This window comes from Bos indicus, chromosome 14, assembly GCF_029378745.1.
Source record: "Bos indicus isolate NIAB-ARS_2022 breed Sahiwal x Tharparkar chromosome 14, NIAB-ARS_B.indTharparkar_mat_pri_1.0, whole genome shotgun sequence".
Taxonomy (NCBI): Eukaryota; Metazoa; Chordata; class Mammalia; order Artiodactyla; family Bovidae; genus Bos; species Bos indicus.
Genome location: NC_091773.1, coordinates 66,541,341 through 66,564,492, shown reverse-complemented (window position 1 = coordinate 66,564,492; position 23,152 = coordinate 66,541,341). Strand labels below are relative to the sequence as shown.

The 23,152-nt window shown below is 42.9% G+C and overlaps 1 protein-coding gene across 2 annotated transcripts in view; it reads left to right on the top strand.

Moving 5' to 3' along the window:
• The window catches only part of MATN2 (matrilin 2), a 173,001-nt gene that overhangs the window by 113,557 nt on the left and 36,292 nt on the right, over positions 1-23,152 (top strand). For both annotated transcript variants that reach the window (XM_070802859.1, XM_019973906.2), the window contains exons 6-7: positions 1,191-1,313; positions 19,053-19,175. In XM_070802859.1, coding sequence (XP_070658960.1) covers positions 1,191-1,313; positions 19,053-19,175 — 246 coding nt within the window. The remainder of the gene's footprint in view (positions 1-1,190; positions 1,314-19,052; positions 19,176-23,152) is intronic.

Genomic DNA, 23,152 nt, shown 5'->3' with positions numbered 1-23,152 from the left:
TGCCTCTGCTGTCCTTCCCTTTGCCGGGGGTGCTCCCTCCCAGTTGGTGCTCCCTCCCAGTTAGTGCTCCCTCCCAGTTGGTGCTCCCTCCCAGTTATCCTCCGGGCTCTGCCAACTGTCGCCTTCCTGGTGGGCCTTTCCTCACCACTGCTGTTACATCACACCCTTTCTCTCGCCCCGCCGACAGTCTCTTTTCCTTTTCACCATTTTACTTTTCTCCAAAACACTCTCTACCTTCTCAGAGGCTATGTTCTTTACTTACTTATTTTCTTTTTTATCTACCACCAGCATCCAAATGTAAGCTTCTCAAGGACTGGAGTTTTCATCTGTTTTGTTATTTGTTCCATCTTCAGCACCTAAAATAGGGTGGGGCCCAGAGTAGGTAGACGGTGAATGTTTGTAGGATTAATGAGAGAAGAGGCCGGTGTATTTTCTCATGAGCTACTAAACCATTTATCCTTATTAAGTGTTCATCTTATTTTCCAGAATTTTTTAGTCACTTGTGAATGATACTGTTATAAATAGCTTATTTCATATAATTAATTTACCCCTTTTTTCAATTATGTTTTGGGGTCACAGTTCCAGAGTGAATATTGTCAAATGTCCTTCCAGAAGAGTTTTTATCGGTTTATAATGCCACCCACTTTAAATAAGTCTGACTTTGTTTCCCTGCTGCCTTGCCACCACTGGATTTTATCTTGTCTTTAATTTTGCAGTTTACTAAGTTTGCCTTGTGATTGTTTTGATTTGCATTTCTTTAACTTTTAAATACAATTGTTAGGGAATTCCCTAGGAGAAGGCAGTGGCGCCCCACTCCAGTGTTCTTGCCTGGAGAATCGCAGGGACGGCGGATCCTGGTGGGCTGCCGTCTATGGGGTTGCACAGAGTCGGACACGACTGAAGAGACTTAGCAGCAGCAGCAGGGAATTCCCTGGCAGTCCAGTGGTTAGGACTCCGTGCTTTCAATTGTTCTTATGTTCTTTAGTACTTTCTGGTATGAATTGTCTGATCCTGACTCCTGATTTTTTTCTCAAGAGGAAAGTTTTGGTTTCATATTTATTTATCCATCCTCTTTTGGGGGCAACGGTATTAATCTTTGCTTATATTTGTTGTAGGTGTGCTTCCAATCTACTATGCCCTTTACCTCTGTTTGTGTTTCTACTTAAACTCTTGTGTTTTCATCTTTACAGCTGTGGACTACTGCGCCTCAGAAAACCACGGATGTGAACACGAGTGTGTAAATGCTGACGGCTCCTACCTTTGCCGGTGCCCAAAAGGATTTGCTCTGAACCCAGATAAGAAAACATGTGCAAGTAAGTTACATGCACATTTTTTATTGCTATTGCTAGGCACCCCAGCCGTGGAAATCTTCCAAGCAAAGAGTAGCATAGGATTATGTGCTGGAGTTGGGGGACCTTACGCCTTCTGCCCCTGTTCCTCCTCTGTCAAGCCTTTCTTAACTTGTCCTAAGACCACAGCCCACTTGAGCTCAATGTCACCCGTCAAGCCTTTCTTAACTTGTCCTAAGACCACAGCCCACTTGAGCTCAATGTCACCCTTCCCAGCATCTGACAATGGTATGTATCTATTATCAGAGGCCACGTGTGGGAGCGCTCCTCCGGCATTTGCAGAGGATGCTGGCGATCAGATTGTATTACTTCATGCTGGCTCAGCCTGGCTGTGCCCACCGGTATTAACAGGTCTTAAGAAATTCTTTCACTGAGGCTTTGTGGCTTGTGGGCTTCAGCTCGGACTTCACACAAGTAAAGGAAAATCTCGGAGCCAGAAGGAGTTAACTGTGGTTGCCCCTGGGTGGGGGAGGGGTAGGTGGAGGGCATTTTGCAGTGAAACTGCTCAGTCTTTGTTTAAGCTATTTCGTTCTATTTGATTCTAACTATACACATCCACAGGGCTTCCCCAGTGGCTCAGTGGTAGAGAATCTGCCTGCAATGCAGGAGACACAGGCTCAATCCCTGGGGTGGGAATATCCCCTGGAGAAGACCTTGGCAACCCACTCCAGTACTCTTGCCTGGAGAATCCCCATGGACAGAGGAGCCTGGTGGGCTACAATCCATGGGATTGCAGCGTCGGAGACAACTGAAGCGACTGAGCACGCAAGCATACACATCCACATCACAATTAATTTGACCTCCCCACATGTGACCAATTTATAAACTGAGGGTTGTCGCTCATTTTGCCAAAGGATTCCAAAAGCATTTTTTTTTAATGTGAAGCTATGTCAGAACATTCAAGGGATTGTATGTGGATAATCATCATGCTATAGGAAAGTTCACTTGAGAGAAGTTTGTTTTTAAAGTACTAGGACCCAGCATTTTAAAAGAGTGAAGTTTAACAGCAATTTAGAATGTCACCTCTGAAGCATACATCAATTGGAAAACAAGATTTCAATTCATAAAAAGGTCACGTACACACAACCTTTCTAAAAACATGTATTATGTAAAGCAGGATGTGCCTGCATAGTTTTAAAAAGCATCCTCCCAAACTCCTGAAACATCACCTTGCTCTTCAGTCCCTCTGCTTGTCATGTGCTCAGTCTGTCAGTCGTGTCCGACTCTTTTGCAGCCCTGTGGACTGTAGCCTGCCAAGCTCCACTCCTCTGGAGTGGGTTGCCATTTTCGTCTTTAGGGGCTCTTCCTGACCCAGGAATCGAACCTGAGTCTCCTGCATTAGCAGGTTGATTCTCTACCACTGAGCCACCTGGGAAGACTGGGGGCTCTTCAATCCCTACATCTCAAACAAACATCAGAGCTGGCGTCAGGGGTGGAGGATGGAACTATAAGGGACACAGGAAGTCAAAGCATGGATTTCTGGAGCCCAAACCACATGCCAGCAGCAATGAAGAAGGCCAGGTCCTTCCTAGAGAAGATATCTTGGCTGAGTCTTGAAGGCAAAGCCACCCTTCACCACGTGAAGAAGAGTGAGGTGGAGGTGGCTGGGAGGAGGTAAGATGTGCAAAAATATCAGCCAGACAGACTCAGTGCCACGCCTGGCACCTGACTGGCTTACAGTTGCTTATTGAAAGAATCAATGACTGTGTGAATGGACTGGGCTGTCCCTAGTCTCCCTTCCTTTGTGAAGCTATAAGCCAGCAGCCTAGGCCAAGGTGGCATTCAGGGAGTTGTGGTTGCTGGGCTGATGAGTCAGTTCTGTCCATCAAAGTGGAGGCCATTGGCACCAAGGACACTTCCAACCCCAGATCATCTGTTTTTGCTGGGTGATCTTGGGTAAGTCACTGATGCCTCAGTTGCCTCAACTGATGTAGGGGAAGTATTACCGCCTATTTCATAGTGTTGTCTTGAAGACTAAATGAGAGCATTCATCTAAACCATTTGGCTCATGGCCTAGTGCCAAGCAATTCTTTTAAGGCATGACACTGGCTTCAAAGGCTTTAAATCGGAACTTACTGAGCATATACTTGAATATTCATTGGAAGGACTGATGCTGAAGCTGAAACTCCAGTACTTTGGCCACCTGATTCAAAGAATCGTCTCATTGGAAAAAACCCTGATGCTGGGAAAGATTGAAGGCAGAAGGAGAAGGGGATGACAGAGGATGAGATGGTTGGATGGCATCACCAACTCGATGGACATGAGTTTGAGCAGGCTCTGGGAGTTGGTGATGGACAGGGAGGCCTGGCGTGCTGCAGTCCATGGAGTTGCAAAGAGTCAGACACAACTGATCGACTGAACTGAACTGAGCACATACCACATGCCTGGGCTGAGTTTAATAGGGCATAAAAAATTCAAAATTCAAGCCTTCCACTGGAGGTTGGTTGGAAACACAAGCCGGGTGGAGCAGCTCAGTCACCGGCAAGGTGTTACATGACTGAAAGCTCCCAGGGTGACGCAGACAAGACTCTCGGCAGAAGTTAAGGGAAGGAGGAGGCCAGTTGGATTAGAAGAGGTGGGGACGCTGCTGCCACCCTGGGATGAGGCCTGGAGGAAGGCATGGATGCCATCCAGTCTCCTTCCTGCCCCTACAGAACGCCTTCCCGGGCCAGGCTCGCTTGACCTCACCCCAGCCCCTGGCCCCAGAGCCTCACCATCAGCATGCCCCGTAGCCCAGAATCTCCCAGGACGTGGAGAATGACAAGCCCCAGGGAAGCAGAAACAAGGAGGCCCTAGATAGAAGTAGACAGCGCAGCGCAGGGGGCCTGGGAGAGGCGTTCAGCTGAAAGTCAGGGGTGGTGGGAAGGGGTGGCAGGGACTGTCCGGCTGGGAGGTCTCACCGGCTAGGCGCGGAGGTCGGCAGGTCAGCTGTCTCTCAGCCTTGTTGGAGTCAAGACCCAGAAGGGGACCACCCGCGTGTGTGGGCCAAGAAGAGTAGCTAGGCAGTCAGCCTGTGGTAGATGTGTGCCCTAGAAGGATCCCCTTCTTGCTGTGCTTGGGGCAGGGCAGGAAGCCCGACCTGGGGAGGGGACTGCCACGAAAGCAGAGGCCGCCAAAGGACTCGGGGGGCTGTGAGCATGGGTGATAGGCAGTTTGGTTGTAAGAACCGAGATACTTGGGAATGTTCCAGATCTGTGACAAAAACAGGAATGCAAGCTGAGAAACAGGAACGGTTAAGAGGACACACACACAGGATGGAGGTGGGAGCTCAGATATCAAGGCAGGGGTCCTGTTAGTGATTCGTGAGGGGTCATGGTGGCGTCCAGCCAAGCCAGAGCCTGGCCGCTGCTCTGATGTTGAGAGATTTAAAACAATCTCTTTCCATTCCTCATTAACTTGCAAAAGATGAAATAAAAGAAAAACTTAGTTCTTTAATTTTGAGTCTCTATTTTTAATCAGAAATATATTTGAAAGCTAATCCAATTAGTAAGTATACAATTATTATCTAAAAAAGTAGACTAGTCAATCTAATAATATATCAAGCATGATTAATTTATGATGAAGCCAGACTGTACATAATAGAGCTTTATGTTCAAGTAGCATTCAAAAAAACACCACCTTTTATATCAGTTCCTTACCCTAAAGCATCCCATACAAATCTATCCGAATATTTTCTAGACGGGAGAAGGCTATAAATATGCAGGTGCCGTCAATTTGCAAAATATTGGCAAGACTTTTTTTTATTGTGGTAAAATATGCATAATATGAGCTTTATCATTGTAACCATTTTTAAGTGTGCAGTTCAGTGCCGTCAAATGCCTTCATGTTGTTGTACAACCAGCTCCAGAACTTTTCATCTCCCTAAACTGAAACTCTGTCCATTAAACAGTAATTTGCCCCTCCTCCACTTTCCCTACCCCTTGCCCCTGGCAATCACTTTTTAAAAAATATTTATGTGTTTTAAAATACATAAATATTTATGTAGAAGACCCTGTGCTGGGTCTTCATTGCTGCGTGGACTTTTCTCTAGTTGCAGACAGCGGGAGTTCCTCTCCAGTTGTGGTACGAGGGCTTCTCATCGCAGTGGCTTCTCTTGTTGCAGAGCAGAGGCTCTAGGCCTGCAGGCTTTAGTAGTTGTGGCTCCCGGGCTCTAGAGCAGAGGCTCAATAGTTGTGGCCCACAGGCTGAGTTGCTCCATGCCACGTGGAATCTTCCTGGGAGTCTGGCAGAATACAGTCCACGGGATCACAGAATCGGACGCAACTGAGCACACAGGCACATCATACAGTAGATGAAATAGAAGAGATCAGTCTTTGAGTTTCCTGGATGGCTTTTCATTAGCCTGCTGAGCCCCAGTATCGTCCTGCCATTTGTAATGTGCCACTTACATTCTGCAACGTGCCACTTCCTACAGTCTACAACGTGAGACTTGTGTGCATGAATCAAAGACTCTTGGTTGGTAAAATAGAATTGCCGTATGATCTAGCAATCCCACTCCTGGGCATATATCCAAACACAACTATAATTTTAAAAGATACATGCACCCCTATGTTCATGTATCCACAATAGCCAAGATGTTGAAACAACCTAACTGTCCATCAACAGATGAATGGATAAGGAAGATGTGGTGCGTGTATACGATGGAATATTTCTCAGCCATAAGAAAGAATGAAATAATGCCACTTACAGCAAGATGGATGGACCTAGAGATTATCATACTAAGTGAAGTAAGTCAGAAATGGAAAGATATATACCATATGATAGCAATTATATGTGGAATCTGAAATATGACACAAATGACCTTATCTACAGAAACAAACTCACAGATATAGAGAACAGAGTTATGGTTGCCAAGGGGGAGGGAGGGCTGGGGAGGGGTGTGTTGTGAGTCTGTGACTAGCAGATGCAAACTACTATATATAGAATGGATAAACAGCAAAGTTCTTGTGTATAGCACAGGGAACTCTATTTAATATCCTGTGTTAAACTATAATGGAAAAGAAAATAAATGATTAAAAAAAAAAAAGACCCAATTGGAAGAGGCCTTCAGGTTCAACCTACTTCTAGCCCAACCACCTGTCCTATAGTATCCTCACCATGTCATCATCCAGCCTCCACTTGAATACCCCTAGTGACAGGACACTCACTACAACCCCTGCAGTGCATTACACTTTGTACAGCTCTGCTTCTTAGAAAGTGAGTCCTTACACTGAGCTGATCACCACTTTCTTGTACTTTGAGACCAACAGATCAAATTAAGCATCTCACATTTTCTTGGTCACTAAGAATGAGTCATAGCAGAATAATTTTATTTCATTTAGTAGACTAGCCAGGCATAGAAAATGTGGGAGCCACTCTCTAGACTCTAATAGTCTATCGGTTCCTAAAGGGATCCCTGTGCCCTGTAGACCAGATGGAGAAATGTGTGCTGGAAGAATCATTGGTTGAGTTTGTAACTGGCTGAATGTCTCAACTGAGATCCTCCTGGAGGGATGTGTTTAAACAGCCTGGCAGGAAGAAGCATCGAGGAGGGTCCATGAGCTGTCTTCTACTCTTAGTGACTCCTTGTTCTTAGTGGGCAATGTTTACACATCTAAACTTTCAGAAAGCACTTAATTAAGAGTAATACCAATAACCATTTATTTATTCAACAAATACCTATTGGTCACCTACAATATCCCAGATACTTTTGTAGACACTGGGAATGCAGCTAATACAACAGACCAAGGACCTCCTGTCCTTATGGAGCATACAACCTATTGGAGCAGAGTGACAGAGGATTACAGATCTCAACAAGAAAGTCCCATTTGGTCAAAGACTTGAAGGAGGTGAGAGAAGGAGGAGACTTTTGAAGCAGAGGAAACAGCACTGGTGCAAGGGTCCTGAGGCAGAAACTGATGTCTGGCAGTGTTCAGGAACAGCAAGGAAGTCCACATGACTCGAAGAGAGTGAGAGATGGTGAGGTAGATGGTGTGGTCCATGGAGCATATAGCTTGCCCTCTTCACAGTTATTCATTTGCTCCCAATCTCCCCAAATTCCTGCATTACCTGGAAGCTCATAGTCACTTCCCAAACAAACTGGCTTTGTTTGCCTGTATCTTGTATGTCTGATATAGACATCAAAAGCAACACGTATTGTTCCCAGCAGGTTCTCTGATTATTTTCTTCTCCAAACACTGGGCACCTCCCACATAGTTCTTTATTCTATTTTACTTCTGCCATTATCCAGAGCAACTAGTTCATGATTATGTATGTATATATTTATTTTTAACCTTTTTCTAATTGCAAAAGTAATATAGACTCATTGTAGAAAACCGAATAGTATAGAAATGAAAGTGCATGAAATGAAATGATCTGTAATCTTGTTACCCACCAATAACCATTGTTAATACTGGTTTGCTACATTTCTCCTGGTCTTTCTTTTTAATGCATATGTATATATTTTTATAGAGTTGAGATCATATCAGATCAGATCAGTCGCTCAGTCTTGTCCGACTCTGCGACCCCATGAATCGCAGCACGCCAGGCCTCCCTGTCCATCACCAACTCCTGGAGTTCACTCAGACTCACATCCATCGAGTCAGTGATGCCATCCAGCCATTTCATCCTCTGTCGTCCCCTTCTCCTCCTGCCCACAATCCCTCCCAGCATCAGAGTCTTTTCCAATGAGTCAACTCTTCCCATGAGGTGGCCAAAGTACTGGAGTTTCAGCTTTAGCATCATTCCTTCCAAAGAAATCCCAGGGCTGATCTCCTTCAGAATGGACTGGTTGGATCTCCTTGCAGTCCAAGGGACTCTCAAGAGTCTTCTCCAACACCACAGTTCAAAAGCATCCATTCTTCGGTGCTCAGCCTTCTTCACAGTCCAACTCTCACATCCATACATGACCACAGGAAAAACCATAGCCTTGACTAGACGAATCTTTGTTGGCAAAGTAATGTCTCTGCTTTTGAATATGCCATCTAGGTTGGTCATAACTTTCCTTCCAAGGAGTAAGCGTCTTTTAATTTCATGGCTGCAGTCACCATCTGTAGTGATTTTGGAGCCCAGAAAAATCAAGTCTGACACTGTTTCCACTGTTTCCCCATCTATTTCCCATGAAGTGGTGGGACCGGATGCCATGATCTTCGTTTTCTGAATGTTGAGCTTTAAGCCAACTTTTTCACTCTCCACTTTCACCTTCATCAAGAAGCTTTTGAATTCCTCTTCACTTTCTGCCATAAGGGTGGTGTCATCTGCATATCTGAGGTGATTGATATTTCTCTCGGCAGTCTTGATTCCAGCTTGTGTTTCTTCCAGTCCAGCATTTCTCATGATGTACTCTGCATATAAGTTAAATAAACAGGGTGACAATATACAGCCTTGACGAACTCCTTTTCCTATTTGGAACCAGTCTGTTGTTCCATGTCCAGTTCTAACTGTTGCTTCCTGACCTGCATACAGGTTTCTCAAGAGGCAGATCAGGTGGTCTGGTATTCCCATCTCTTTCAGAATTTTCCACAGTTTATTGTGATCCACACAGTCAAAGGCTTTGGCATAGTCAATAAAGCAGAAATAGATGTTTTTCTGGAACTCTCTTGCTTTTTCGATGATCCAGCGGATGTTGCCAATTTGATCTTTGGTTACTCTGCCTTTTCTAAAACCAGCTTGAACATCAGGAAGTTCACGGTTCACATATTGCTGAAGCCTGGCTTGGAGAATTTTGAGCATTACTTTACTAGCGTGTGAGATGAGTGCAATTGTGTGGTAGTTTGAGCATTCTTTGGCATTGCCTTTCTTTGGGATTGGAATGAAAACTGACCTTTTCCAGTCCTGTGGCCACTGCTGAGTTTTCCAAATTTGCTGGCATATTGAGTGCAGCACTTTCACAGCATCATCTTTCAGGATTTGGAATAGCTCAACTGGAATTCTATCACCTCCACTAGCTTTGTTCGTAGTGATGCTTTCTAAGGCCCACTTGACTTCACATTCCAGGATGTCTGGCTCTAGGTCAGTGATCACATCATCGTGATTATCTGGGTTGTGAAGATCTTTTTTGTACAGTTCTTCTATGTATTCTTGCCATCTCTTCTTAACATCTTCTGCTTCTGTTAGGTCCATACCATTTCTGTCCTTTATCGAGCTCATCTTTGTATGAAATGTTCCTTTGGTATCTCTGATTTTCTTGAAGAGATCCCTAGTCTTTCCCATTCTGTTGTTTTCCTCTATTTCTTTGCATTGATCGCTGAAGAAGGCTTTCTTATCTCTTCTTGCTATTCTTTGGAACTCTGCATTCAGATGTTTATATCTTTCCTTTTCTCCTTTGCTTTTTCGCTTCTCTTCTTTTCACAGCTATTTGTAAGGCCTCCCCAGACAGCCATTTTGCTTTTTTGCATTTCTTTTCTATGGGAATGGTCTTGATCCCTGTCTCCTGTACAATGTCACGAACCTCATTCCATAGTTCATCAGGCACTCTATCTATCAGATCTAGGCCCTTAAATCTATTTCTCACTTCCACTGTATAATCATAAGGGATTTGATTTAGGTCATACCTGAATGGTCTAGTGGTTTCCCCTACTTTCTTCAATTTAAGTCTGAATTTGGCAATAAGGAGTTCATGGTCTATAGTGTAACATAAAAGGCTTCCCTGGTGGCTCAGATGGTAAAGAATCTGCCCACAATGCAAGAGACCTGGATTCGATCCCGGGTTGGGAAGATCCCCTGGAGGAGGGTGTGGCAACCCACTCAAGTATTCTTGCCTGGAGAATCCCCATGGATGGAAGAGCCTGGTGGGCTACAGTCCATGGGGTCTCGAAGAGTCAGACACGACTGAGCAACTAAGCACAGTGTAACATAAAATCATGAGCATTTTCCTGTGTCATTTAAACTTTATCAAAAACATTTTAATGTCTGATAATATCACATGTATGTATCACAGTTTATACAACACTTTTTAAACTATTCAAATTGTATTGTGATAAATGTTCTTGACTATAAATCTTTGCATTTCTTTTCATTTTCTTAGGAACAAAGCATGAAAGGAAATGTATTGAGTCAAAGGCTATTAACACTTTTAAGGCTTTTGATGTATATTACAAAATTATTTGCCAAAACCTTTGTACCAGTTTTTATGCTATACCGTAAAATTGCCTGTAAAATTTTTTCACTGACTTACTAGTAGTCATCACTTTATTTATTAAGTCTTTAGTTATCATTTCTTCATAAAACTATGTATGTTCAACTTATAAATGTTTATTCATTGGTGTCATTTGATTAATGAACAATCTGTTCCACTATAAGAAATTGTAAGTGACTCCTATTAGTTCTATGAGGAAAAGGACTGTACCTTTTTGCCCACTGCTGATTCCAGTGCCTGACCTATGGTAGATGTTCAGAGAATACTTATTAAATGAATAAGTGAATGAGTTAATGAACAGTGAGGTTAACACTTTTTCACATAATTAATTGATGTGCAAAAGAAAGGAAATAAATATCTGAGCTGAAGTTAAAGAAATAGATGATGGGTAACCAACAGAGAAACAGACAAAACTAACAGAGAAACCAACAGAGAAAACTAGTACAATCAGAAAGTGGTTTTTTGAGACTTAGTAAAATTGATGAATCAGTAGCCAGACTGGTCAGGGGGGAGAAAAGAGAGAAGACACAAATTTCTAGCATCAGGAATGAGAGAGTGGACATCACTATAGATCCTATAAACATTGAAAGGATAATAAGAGAAATTAATGAACAAATTTATGCCAGTAACTTCAAACAAATTCCTTGAAAGACTCAAACTACTCATATTTTCTTTTCTGTTATGGTTTATTATAGGGTACTGAATATGGTTCCCTGCGTATACAGCAGGGCCTGTTGTGTATCCTTTCTATAGACAATAGTTTGCATCTGCTAACCGCAAACTTCCAACGCCATCCTCCCCTGCACTCCCTGCCCCCTGGCAACCACAAGTCTGTTCTCTGTGTCTCTGAGTCTTTTTGTTTCACAGATAGGTTCCCTGTGTCATACTTAAAATTCCACATATAAAGTGATACATGGTTTTTGTCTTTCTCTTTCTGGCTTCACTTAATATGATAATCTGTAGATCCATCTATGTAACTGCAAATGGCATTATTTCACTCTTTTTTATGGCCAAGTAATATTCCACTGTGTGTATATATACCACATCTTTATTCATTCATCTGTCAATGGACATGTAGATTGTTTCCATGTCTTGGCTATTGTAAATAGTGCTGCTATGAACTTTGGAGTGCATGTATCTCTTTGAAATATAGTTTCTTTTGGATATGTGTCCAGGAGTGGGATTTCTGGATCCTGTGGCAACTTTATTTTTAGTCTTTTTAGAAAACTTCGTATTGTTTTCCATAGTGGCCACATCAATTTACATTCTCACCAACAGTGTAAGAGGATTCCCTTTTCTCCACACCCTCTCCGGCATTTGTTATTTGTAGACTTTTTAATGGTGGCCATTCTGGCCAGTGTGAGGTGGTACCTCATTATAGTTTTGACTTCCATTTCTCTAATAATTAATGATGTTGATCATCTGTATGTCTTCTTTGGAGAAATGTCTATCTGCATGTATCCATGCTAAGTCGCTTCAGTAGTGTCCAACTGTTGTCCATGGGATTCTCCAGGCAAGAATACTGGAGTTGGTGGCCGTGCCCTCCTCCAGAGACTCTTTCCGACCTAGGGATCAAACCTGCATCTCTTATGTCTCCTATATTGGCAGGCGAGTTCTTTACCACTAGCACCACCCAGGAAGCTCCTGATGTCTATTTGGGTCTTCTGCCAATTTTTTAATTGGGTTGTTTGTTTTTTGTTATTGAGTTGTGTGAGCTGTTTGTATATTTTGGAAATTAAGCCCTTGTTGGTCGCATCATTTGCAAATATTTTTTTTCTCCCAGTCCATAGGTTTTCTTTTAATTTTGTTTATGGCTTCCTTTGCTGTGCAAAAGTTTATAAGTTTGATTAAGTCAGTCAGTCAGTTCAGTCGCTTGTGACCCCATGAATCGCAGCACGCCAGGCCTCCTTGTCCATCACCATCTCCCGGAGTTCACTCAAACTCACGTCCATCGAGTCGGTGATGCCATCCAGCCATCTCATCCTCTGTCATCCCCTTCTCCTCCTGCCCCCAATCCCTCCCAGCATCAGAGTCTTTTCCAACGAGTCAACTCTTCCCATGAGGTGGCCAAAGTACTGGAGTTTCAGCTTTAGCATCATTCCTTCCAATGAACACCCAGGACTGATCTCCTTTTGAATGGACTGGTTGGATCTCCTTGCAGTCCAAGGGACTCTCAAGAGTCTTCTCCAACACCACAGTTCAAAAGCATCAATTCTTTGGTGCTCAGCTTTCTTCACAGTCCAACTCTCACCATTTATTCATATTTGCTTTTGTGTCTGTTGTCTTGGGAGATTGACATTGATATGATTTACGTCAGAGACTGTTTTGCCTATCTTATCTTCTAGAAATTTTATGGTCTCATGTCTTGTATTTAAGTCTTTAAGCTAGTTTTGAGTTTATTATTGTGTATCATGTAAGGATATGTTCTAACTGCATTGATTTACATGTGGCTGTCCAACTTTCCGAACACCACTTGCTGAAGAGACTGTCTTTCCCCCATTGTATGTATAGTCTTACCTCTTTTGTCCATAGGTATGCGTATTTATTTCTGGGCTATCTATTCTGTTTCATTGACTCATATGTCTGTTTTGGTGCTAATACCAGGCTGATTTCTTAAAAATATTTTGTTTTAATTAATTTATTTCTTTGGCTACGCTGGGTCTTAGTTGCAGCACATGGGATCTTGAGCTTTGTTGCAGCATACGGGACCTTTAGTTGTAGCATGCAGGATCTGTAGCTGTGGCATGCGATCTTTAGTTGCAGCATGTAGGATCTAGTTCCCTGAGCAGGGATTGTACCCAGGCCCCGTGGATTGGGAGAGCAGGGTCTTAACCGCTTGACCACCAGGAGAGTTCCCCATACTGTTTTGATTACGGTAGCTTTATAGTTATTTTCTGAAGTCTTATGTCTTCTGCTTTGTTCTTTTCCCTCAGGATTGCTTAGGAATCTTTATACTTCCATATAAATTTTAGGTTCATTTGTTCCAGTTCTGTGAAAAATATCATGAGTAATTTGGTGGGGATCATATTAAATCTGTAAATTGCTTTTAGTAGTATGGCTATCTTAACAATATTAATTCTTCTAATCCAATAAAAATAGGATATTTTTTCATTTCTTTAAATCATCTTCAGTTTCCTGTAACAGTGCTTTATAGTTCTCAGCATATAAATCTCCCACCTCCTTGGTCAGGTTTATTCTAAGTATTTTTATCTTTTTTTGATGTAATTCCTTTTTAAAAAAGGAATTGCCTTTTTCCTTTCCCTTTCTGACATTTCATTGTTACTGTAAAGAAATAAAACCAGTTTCTATATGTTAATCTTGTATCCTACTACCTTGCTGAACTTGTTTATCAGTTCTGTTAGTTTTTGTGTGGAGTTTTTAGGTTTTTAAATATATGGTATTATGTTATCTGCATATAATGACAATTTTGCCTCTTCCCTTCCAATTTGGATACTTTTTATTTATTTTTCTTTCCTGGTAGCTGCGGCTAGGACTTCCAGTACTATGTTCAATAGAAGTGGTGAGAATGGGCATTCTTGTCTAGTTCCAGATATTAGTGGGGAGGTTTTCCACTTTTCACCATTGAGTACTATGTCAGCTGTGGGTTTGTCATAAATAGCCTCTATAATCACTTTGGTAAGAGTTTTTAATCGTGAATGAATGTTGAATTTCATCAAGTGCTTTTTCTGCATCTGTTGAGATGATCATGTGATTTTTTACTTTCCTTTGTTGATGTGGTGTATCATATTGATTGATTTGTGTGTGCCGAGCCATCCTTGTGACTCTGAGATGAATCCAACTTGGTCGTGGTGTATAATCTTTTTTACATGTTGTTGGATTCACAAACTTCTAAAATGAACTCAAGAAGAAATAGATCATCTGAATAGGCCTCTCTCTAGTAAAAGAAATTGAACTTATACTTATAAACCTTTCCACAAAGAAAATTCCAGGGCTAGCTGACTTAACTGGTAAGTTCTACCAATTTATACCATTTGAGGAAGAACTAATGCCAGTTTCATATAAATTTTTCCAGAAAATGGGAGAGAAAGGATCATTCTTCAATGTATTCTCTAAGGCCTGCAGGATAGCAAACCCAGAAAGGGACATTATAAGAAAAGAAAATGACACAAATATCCTTCATGAAATACATGCAGAAGATCTTTGTTTTTAGCAAATTCCACAATATATGAAAAGGATAATACTTCCTGAGATTTATCCCGGGAATTCAAGGATGATTTAACATTCAAAGCTTGATTAATGAAATTTAAAACATTAACATACAAAAAGTAGAAACTGTATGATCCAATTCAGTATATACAGAAAGAGCACTGGGCAAGACCTGACACTCATTTATGCTTAAAAAAAAAAAAAAAAAAAAAAAAAAACCTCTCAGCAAGCTAGGCTTGAAGAGAATTGCCTCAGTCTGATCAGTGCATCAGTGAAAAAATTATCCGCTAACGTCGTGCTGACTGATGAAAGATTGAATGCTTTCCTTATTAGATGAGGAGTAAAACAGGATACCCACTCTCATCACTTCTATTTAGCACAGCCTGTAAGGTTCTGAGGGCTTCCCTTGTGGCTCAGTTGGTAAAGAATCCGCCTGTAATGCGGGAGACCTGGGTTGGATCCCTGGGTTGGGAAGATCCCCTGGAGAAGGGAAAGGCGACCCTTGCCAGTATTCTGGCCTGGAGAATTCCATGGACTGTATAGTCCATGGGTCGCAAAGAGTTGGACACAACTGAGCAACTAAGCTTCTAACCATTGTAATAAGGAAGTGAAAAGGAAAGGAAGAAATGAAATCTAGATTGGAAAGGAAGAGCTAAAACCATCTTGATTATGGTAACTGTAAGTATAGCACTTTCCTGAGTTCTACTGAGAGGAACTGGTTGTGGGTACCCCCAGGATTGTAGGTGGCTTTGCAGAAGTGAAGGTAGGCTGGGTACCCCCCTGAAAACTGGTGTCTGAAGTAAGGGCAGTCTTGTTGGGGACCTTACACTTTACCTTGTGAGACTGGATGTTAACTGTAGGTAGTTAGTGTCAGAACTGAATTAAATTACAGGGCTCTAAATTGGTGTTGGAGAACTGCCTACAGAACACAGATTGAAGCAAATGAGCCTAACTGTAAATCAGGTTGTTGGCATAATCACCAAGAGAATTATTTTAAGTGATGGGCATGGAATATATTGACGTTACACCCCAAGTGGCAGATATCCAAAAAACAAAAGAGCTTTAACTGTTTCTAGCAGTCCTAGCATTAATAGAATTGTTATTCTTACTTTGAAAGTATACATATACACATATAAATATATGAAATGATAAGTGTATATAATGTTAATGTCCCTTTGTACCTATATTTTCAGTATAATGGAAAATAAACCCAAATGTAAAATCAAATGTTTTAAATTTTTTAAAAAAATTTACTGAAGTATAGTTGATTTACAATATTGTGTTTAATTTCTGCTGTAGAGCAAGTGATTCAGCTATATGTATGTATGGCCTCGGTATTCTTTTCCACTGTGGTTTATCACAGGATATTGCATACAGTCCCCTGTGCTCCGCACCTGTTGTTTATCCATCCTACACATACTAGTTTGCATCTACTCATCCCAAACTCCCAATCCTTCCCTCCACACCTCCCCTCTCCCTGGCACCCACAAGTCTGTTCGCTACACCTGTGAGTATGTTTCTGTTTCATAGATCTGTTCATTTCTGTTGTGCTTTAGATTCCACATATAAATGATATCCTATAGTATTTGTCTTTCTCTATCTGACTTACTTCACTTAATACAATAATCTCTAGATTCATCCATGTTGCTGCAAATGGCATTATTTTGTTCTTTTTATGGCTGAATAATATTCTATCATTTATATACCTGTATACACCACCCCTTCTTTATCCATTCATCTGTCAATAGGCATTTAGGCTATTTCCATTCCATTTTAATTTAAATGGCCATAACAGACAACATGGTTTCTAGATTAAAGGAGGCTAAGCATACATGAAATTAAATATAATCCCTGACACTTTAGTATATTCCATACTAGAGGGTAAAAAATACTGTAAAGAATATTATTAGATCAGCTGAGAAGACTAAAATGTGGATGGTAGATTAAATAAAAGTCTTGTATAAATGTAAATTTATGAAGTTATGGCTACACTGTGGTTATATCACTGGCAAATAGATGGGGAAACAGTGGAAACAGTGTCAGACTTTATTTTTCTGGGCTCCAAAATCACTGCAGATGGTGATTGCAGCCATGAAATTAAAAGACGCTTTCTCCTTGGAGGGAAAGTTATGACCAACCTAGACAGCATATTGAAAAGCAGAGACATTACTTTGTCAACAAAGGTCCATCTAGTCAAGGCTGTGGTTTTTCCAGTAGTCATGTATGGATGTGAGAGTTGTACTGTGAAGAAAGCTGAGCACCAAAGAATTGATGCTTTTGAACTGTGGTGTTGGAGAAGACTCTTGAGAGTCCCTTGGATTGCAGGGAGATCCAACCAGTCCATCCTAAAGGAGATCAGTGCTGGGTGTTCACTGGAAGGACTGATGTTGAAGCTGAAACTCCAGTACTTTGGCCACCTGATGAGAAGAGCTGACTCATTGGAAAAGATCCTGATTCTGGGAAAGATTGAGGGCAAGAGGAGAAGGGGACGACAGGATGAAATGGTTGGATGGCATCACTGACTCAATGGACATGGGTTTGGGTGGACTGCGGGAGTTGGTGATGTACAGGGAGGCCTAGTGTGCTGCAGTTCATGGGGTCACACAGAGTCGGACATGACTGAGTGACTGAACTGATACTGAACTGATACCTACTCTTAGGAAGTACAAGCTGTGTTTAAGGGAAAAGGGTGGCAATATGTATAGCTTTGGAGAAGGAAATGGCAACCCACTCCAGTATTCTTGCCTGGAAAATTCCATGGACAGAGGAGCCTCGTGGGCTACAGTCCACAGGGTCGCAAAGAGTTGGGCACGACTGAGCGACTAAACAAGTGTAATTTTAAACTGAGTAAGTGTATAGCTTACTCTCAAATAATTCAGAGATGAACAAATGATAAAGCAAATGGGGTAAATATGAACAATAGGTGAGTGTGGATAGAGAGTCGCAGGTGCTTCTTTTACCTGTCTGCTGGTATTTTTATGTTTGTAACTTTTGTAAATTTAAAATCATTTCCAAATAAGAAAGTTTTTAAAAAATACTTTATAGATGATTATGTATTGCAGTTATATGTTTAAAGAATTCCAGCCTTTTAAGGATACATTATGAAATATTTATGGACAAAATGATATAACATCTGGAGTTTAGCTTCAAGTTATATGGCATCTTCACATGGGATATAGGAGTATACATATCCCATGTAGGTTGACTGGTTTGCTGTAGGTTTGCTGTAGATTGATTCTCTTGAAGTCAAGTGATATACATGTGGATTTATTATACTATTCTGTTCTTTTTTTTTCAGTGTTTAAAATTTTCCTTGACTTTAAATTGGGAAGAGTTGGCATCCGCTCAATATTTTTCCCTTTGAGAATACTGTGCACTTTTCTCTTAATCATTTTGTTTCCTTTGGTATAGGGTGGGAAAACTCATTTATACCAAATGCTTCATTATGAAAATGATATATGTAGTTCATATGTTCCTTGAAACAATGAAAACCCTCATTGAAACAGAAAAACTTCTCTTAAGACCCCATCAGTGGCCACTTATTTCAAGTAATTTTAGACAATACATTCAAGTTTCAGACCCATCAGTAGAAGAGTCCCATTCCATATCTACAAAATACTTACACAATAATATGTCATTATTAAAAATTCCATGTGACCTTTTTTTTCTATTTTGGTTTAAATTAATGTGTACCTGGGCTTCTCTGGTGGCTCAGTGGTAAAGGATCTGCCTGCCTGGGTTTGATCCCTAGGTCAGAAAGATCCCCTGGAGGAGGAAATGGCAACCACTCCAGTATTCTTGCTTGGATAATCCCATGGACAGAGGACCTTGTGGGCTATAGTCCATGAGGTCACCAAAGAGTCGGATACGATTTAGTGACTAAAACAACAACACTATATACCTAGAGCTGTGAAATCTTGATATGATTTAAGTGCAGATGAGGCCAATAATGTAACAGGGAGGAATTTTGCCTCAAAGGATGCCTTTCACTTTCAGGCCTTTTTTCCAGGGTTTGATCTCGTATACTGCTTGGCTAAGTGTTTCACTCAGTTAAGTGATTTGAAGTCATCGTTTTAGTTGCATGCCTTCTGTAAAACATTCAGCGAGGCTCCCTCTTCCCAGCCTGCAGCACAACGAACAACGCTTACATTTTGGTGGCTCTGACATGAACCAGGACAAGGAAAGCCTCTTCACAAGGCATAAACATCTTGTAATATGTCAAGAAAGTCCTCTTCTGGGGAGGCCATATCCCTAAACACAGAAATAGCTTCATTGAGAGATCCCTCGATGGCCTGAGTGTTTTGAGTGTTTGAGGTCATAGGAATATATCTGTTTAGGGAAAGTTAAGATTGTGAGTCCTTTGGTTTTCCTATGCTAGATTTCCAGTTTGGTTCATCATTATGATTTTTCTTTCTTTGCAGAGATAGACTACTGTGCCTCACCTAACCATGGATGCCAGCATGAGTGTGTTAACACAGATGATTCCTATGCCTGCCGCTGCCTGAAAGGCTTTACCCTGAATCCCGATCAGAAGACCTGCAGAAGTAAGTTGCACCGCATATGGAAGAGGGGCTTGTTCCACAGATGGCCCTGCTGGCTTTCGTTTTTCTTGCAGATCTCCAGCAGGTGTGCTTGTTCTCAGCATTTGTGCTCGCTGACATCATTCTGCCCCTTATTTTATCTTTTGTCTCGCCTGATCCTGTGATGGGGTTGATTTTTAGACAGTGCATAGACTAGGTTTGCCCACTGGTTTCCTTTAATGAAGTCAAGGCACCAGCTGAAGCTCTCGCCTATCTGAAATGAGGATGCATGCCCCCACCTCCTTATCCTCACAACATGTATTTGGGACTTAGAGAAAGAAAAGGCTGGGTCCAGAGTTGGAGGGAAAAGGAGCTGGTTTCTTCCGGTCCTACCCGATGAGACACTTTTTAAATTTAACATTTACTTTTATTTATTTGAGTGTGCCGGGTCTTAGTTGCAGCATGCCGGATTTTTGATCTTTGTTGCAGCATGCGGGATCTTTAGCTGTGGCATGTGGCATCTAGTACCCTTACCCGGGATGGAATCCAGGCTCCCTGCATTGGGTGCTCAGAGTCTTAGCCGCTGGACCACAAGGGAAGTCTCAAGATGAGACCCTTGAGGGTCTCTAAGAAGGGGGACATTGCATCTTTCCTTGATATAAAGGAAGAACAAAAATTGGAGACTCTGGGGCATCCTTGCAGCATTGGAGAGGTGCCTGGTGTCAGCAGGGTGATATTAAGCATGTGCTGAGTGGCTCAGATGGTGTCCTCTGGCACCTCAGAGGGCTTGATGGGGGGTCTAAAGCATGAACCTCCAGCGGGATCTCTTTAAGTGACCTGTCCCTGAGAGACCCCCTGGAATGGAAGGTCTACAAGGACAGTGATTCTTCTCTTTTTCTCACTCGTGAATCCTCAACACCTCAAGTATTCAGCACATGCTAGTGTGACACAATATTCAGTGAGTGAATGAATGAGAGAGTACATGGATCTCTAGATTTATCATCCTGGAGAAATAGCAACTATCATCTGAATTAATCTTGTTAGAAAGGTGGCTTTTGTAAGGCACACAAGTTGTGATTTTTTTCAAAAAGCATTCCCAAAGTTAGGCCACAGATACGCACACTGAACTGTCCCCATTCTCCCGACTGTTGACTCACAGAACTCTCTGGAACTCCCACTGAGGGACATATCCCTCATCCCCTTCTTCCTAGTGGTGGGTGCAGCAGTGTTCTGCAGCACAGGACTGGATTTTCAAAAGGCTGAACACATATTGTTTTTTGAAAAGCACCGTGGGCTACTGAATGGAATCCACAAGCCGCAGCCTGCCCACAGCACATGTGACTCACGTGCTCACTCTACTACATGTGAGACCTTGTAGGGTGGTTAAAGGTGGCAGAGCCCATAATTTGCAGCTGAGTCTCTCTTACAAAAGAGAATTCCCTCCACCTTGCCTGGATGCAAACTCTGGCGACGTTCAGGCATCAGATGGGAATTTTAACTGGGAGGTTCAGAATGTGAAAACAATTAGATAGACTATTTTCCATCAGACCACACATGGCTTCAGCCGTGGGAGCCGCTCCTGTCTGTGCTATGCACACCTTTTTCTCGGGGAGAGTGTGTCGGTGGCTGGCTACCTCCAGGGAAAAATCACTCGCAGTGGGACTCAGTTGTGGACCTAGACCTCTTCCATGGGGGAAAATTCGATCTGCTCCAACTCAGTCACTGGAGTTGCAGGCTTCACTGTGTGTTGCTAGTGAAGGGAGGAGGAAGTGAGCTGGGCATGTGGCCATCGGTGGAGGGGAACTGGCTTGAAGCTCTGCATCACTTACAGTCATCTGAGATTCCCTTGCCCTCTGCCCCACCCTCCACATCCTGCCTGGAGAGGCACTTGGAATAAGAGAAGGGTCCAAGGCAGTGCTTGCATCGTTATCAAGGGAGGAGGGAGGCCAAGAACAGAAGGATAAGTGGAGAGGAAGTGACCATTTGGAAGCAGTGTGACCACCACAAATTAGCCTGGAGACAGGCCTGTCTCCAGCCCAGTCAGGCCTGTCTCCAGCCCAGAGTCCTTAACACTCATGCATATATATTCAGGGATAGCTCCATTTCCTCTTCAGCCAGGTTCCCTAGTTTTTCATCCAAGAAAAATGGAATTTGTTTCTTAAAACCCAATGTCCTCATCAGCCCTTCTCCCAACATCCTGCCTCGTCGTTACTTTTTCCATTGTCTTTGCTGCAAACCCAGCCCTCCACTGCCGAGATCCCTCTGAGAGCCACCCCTGCCCTGATGTGTGCATGCCGGCGATTATGGCAGACAGCTGCTAACGGAAAGTGAGCGCTCCGTGCCTCTCTGGAGCATTCCGTGGGATCAGGAAGCAGAGAAATGGGGTTTAAAATCTGGGCTTGGTTGTTAGGAGCCTGAGGATCCTCAGAGTGTTAAAGATCTCGAGCTCAGAGTACAGCCATTTACATTTAATGGGCGGGTGATGGATGTGGGCTGTTTGCAAATCTAATAAGAAATCTATTTTTCAATGGAATTTGATGTCATCCAATTAAACTGGAGGTGGGGGGTGCGGGATTCAAGACACAATCCTACTGAAGAAAACAGTCTTGGCCTGGATTTGTTCTTTCTCCTCATCCAGGCATAATTTCTTTTTCTGGAAAGTGCTGTCATCGACTTAAAGCATAAATTATTGAGGCAAGGATGCAGAACACAGAGCCCAGGACTGACTGTCTAGGTGGGGGCCCCAGGGTGGAGTCAGAGGTGGGTGGGACTCCAGGATTGCTCACGCTGGCCCCGAGGCTGGCCCCCTGCCCGGCCCCCTGCCCCTACTGAAGGCATCACACTCTAAACAGCAGGGTACAGGGTGCACAGGTTGAACTGAGTACGGGGGGCAAGTCTTGGCAGTGTCACCCATCCTGGCCATGTGACCTTGGACAGACTGCTTTGCTTCTCCGAACCTCCATTTCCTAAACCAAAGGAACATGACTTTCTGCTTTAACATTTTGTAGCCTGTCCCATCTTTCTAAAACTTACGCTCTGTGCCACTCAGTTGGCATGACAGTCTGCAGTGACCTATCTCTGATCTCTCATGTTTTTATGTCTTACCTTTTCAGTGAGGTCTCCAGCTCCTTTTTGAGGAGCCTTTTAGTTAGTGCCGTTTAGTTGCTGACAGCCCAGCCGTCTCATCTCGCAGGGGTTACTGGACACTCTGGGCTTTGCCAGATAAACCCACACCCAAGCCGGGCCCACGTGTGGCTCATCACAGTTAATGAGCAGACTGGACCAGACGTGGGGGGCATGGTGCGTACCCAGTGAATGCTGAGTGAAGGAATAAGTAACTTACATACGTGTGATGAACTGTGATTCAAGCACGTAAAGAAGACAGAGCTCTACAGGCCAACCTCTGTGGCAAGGAGCCATCAGAGAAGAGGCATTTTGGAACTGCTGTTTGCCAGATAGCTGAGTGCTAACCTTTTAAAGAATCGTCATGTTTTTAAATTGTTTATTTATTTGTTTTTGACTGTGCTGTGTCTCTTTTTGCTGCAGGGGTTGGGGGGCTTTCTCTGGTTGTGGCCAGCCGGGGCTACTCTCTAGTGGTGCTCGAGCTTCCCATTGCGGGGGCTTCTCTTGTGGCAGAGCATGGGCTCTAGAGCTTGTGGGCTTCGGTGGCCGTGGCACACGGTGGGCTCAGTAGTTGCGGCTCCCAGGCTCTAGAGCGCAGGCTCAGTAGTTGTGGCCCACAGGCTTAGTTGCTCCACGGCACATGGGATCCTTGTGGACCAAGGAGCGAACCCGTGTCCCCTGCCTTGGCAGGGGGATGGACTCTTTGCCACTGATTCACCAGGGAAGCCCCCAAAATCTTCATGTTTTTGAATTTAATTAGAGTATGTAAATCTTTCTTAAAGATAGTGTTAGCCCTTTAAAAGTTGTGGTAAAATATACAGAATAAGGGGCTTCCTGGGCGACTCAGTGATAAAGAATGTGACTGCAATGCAAGAGAT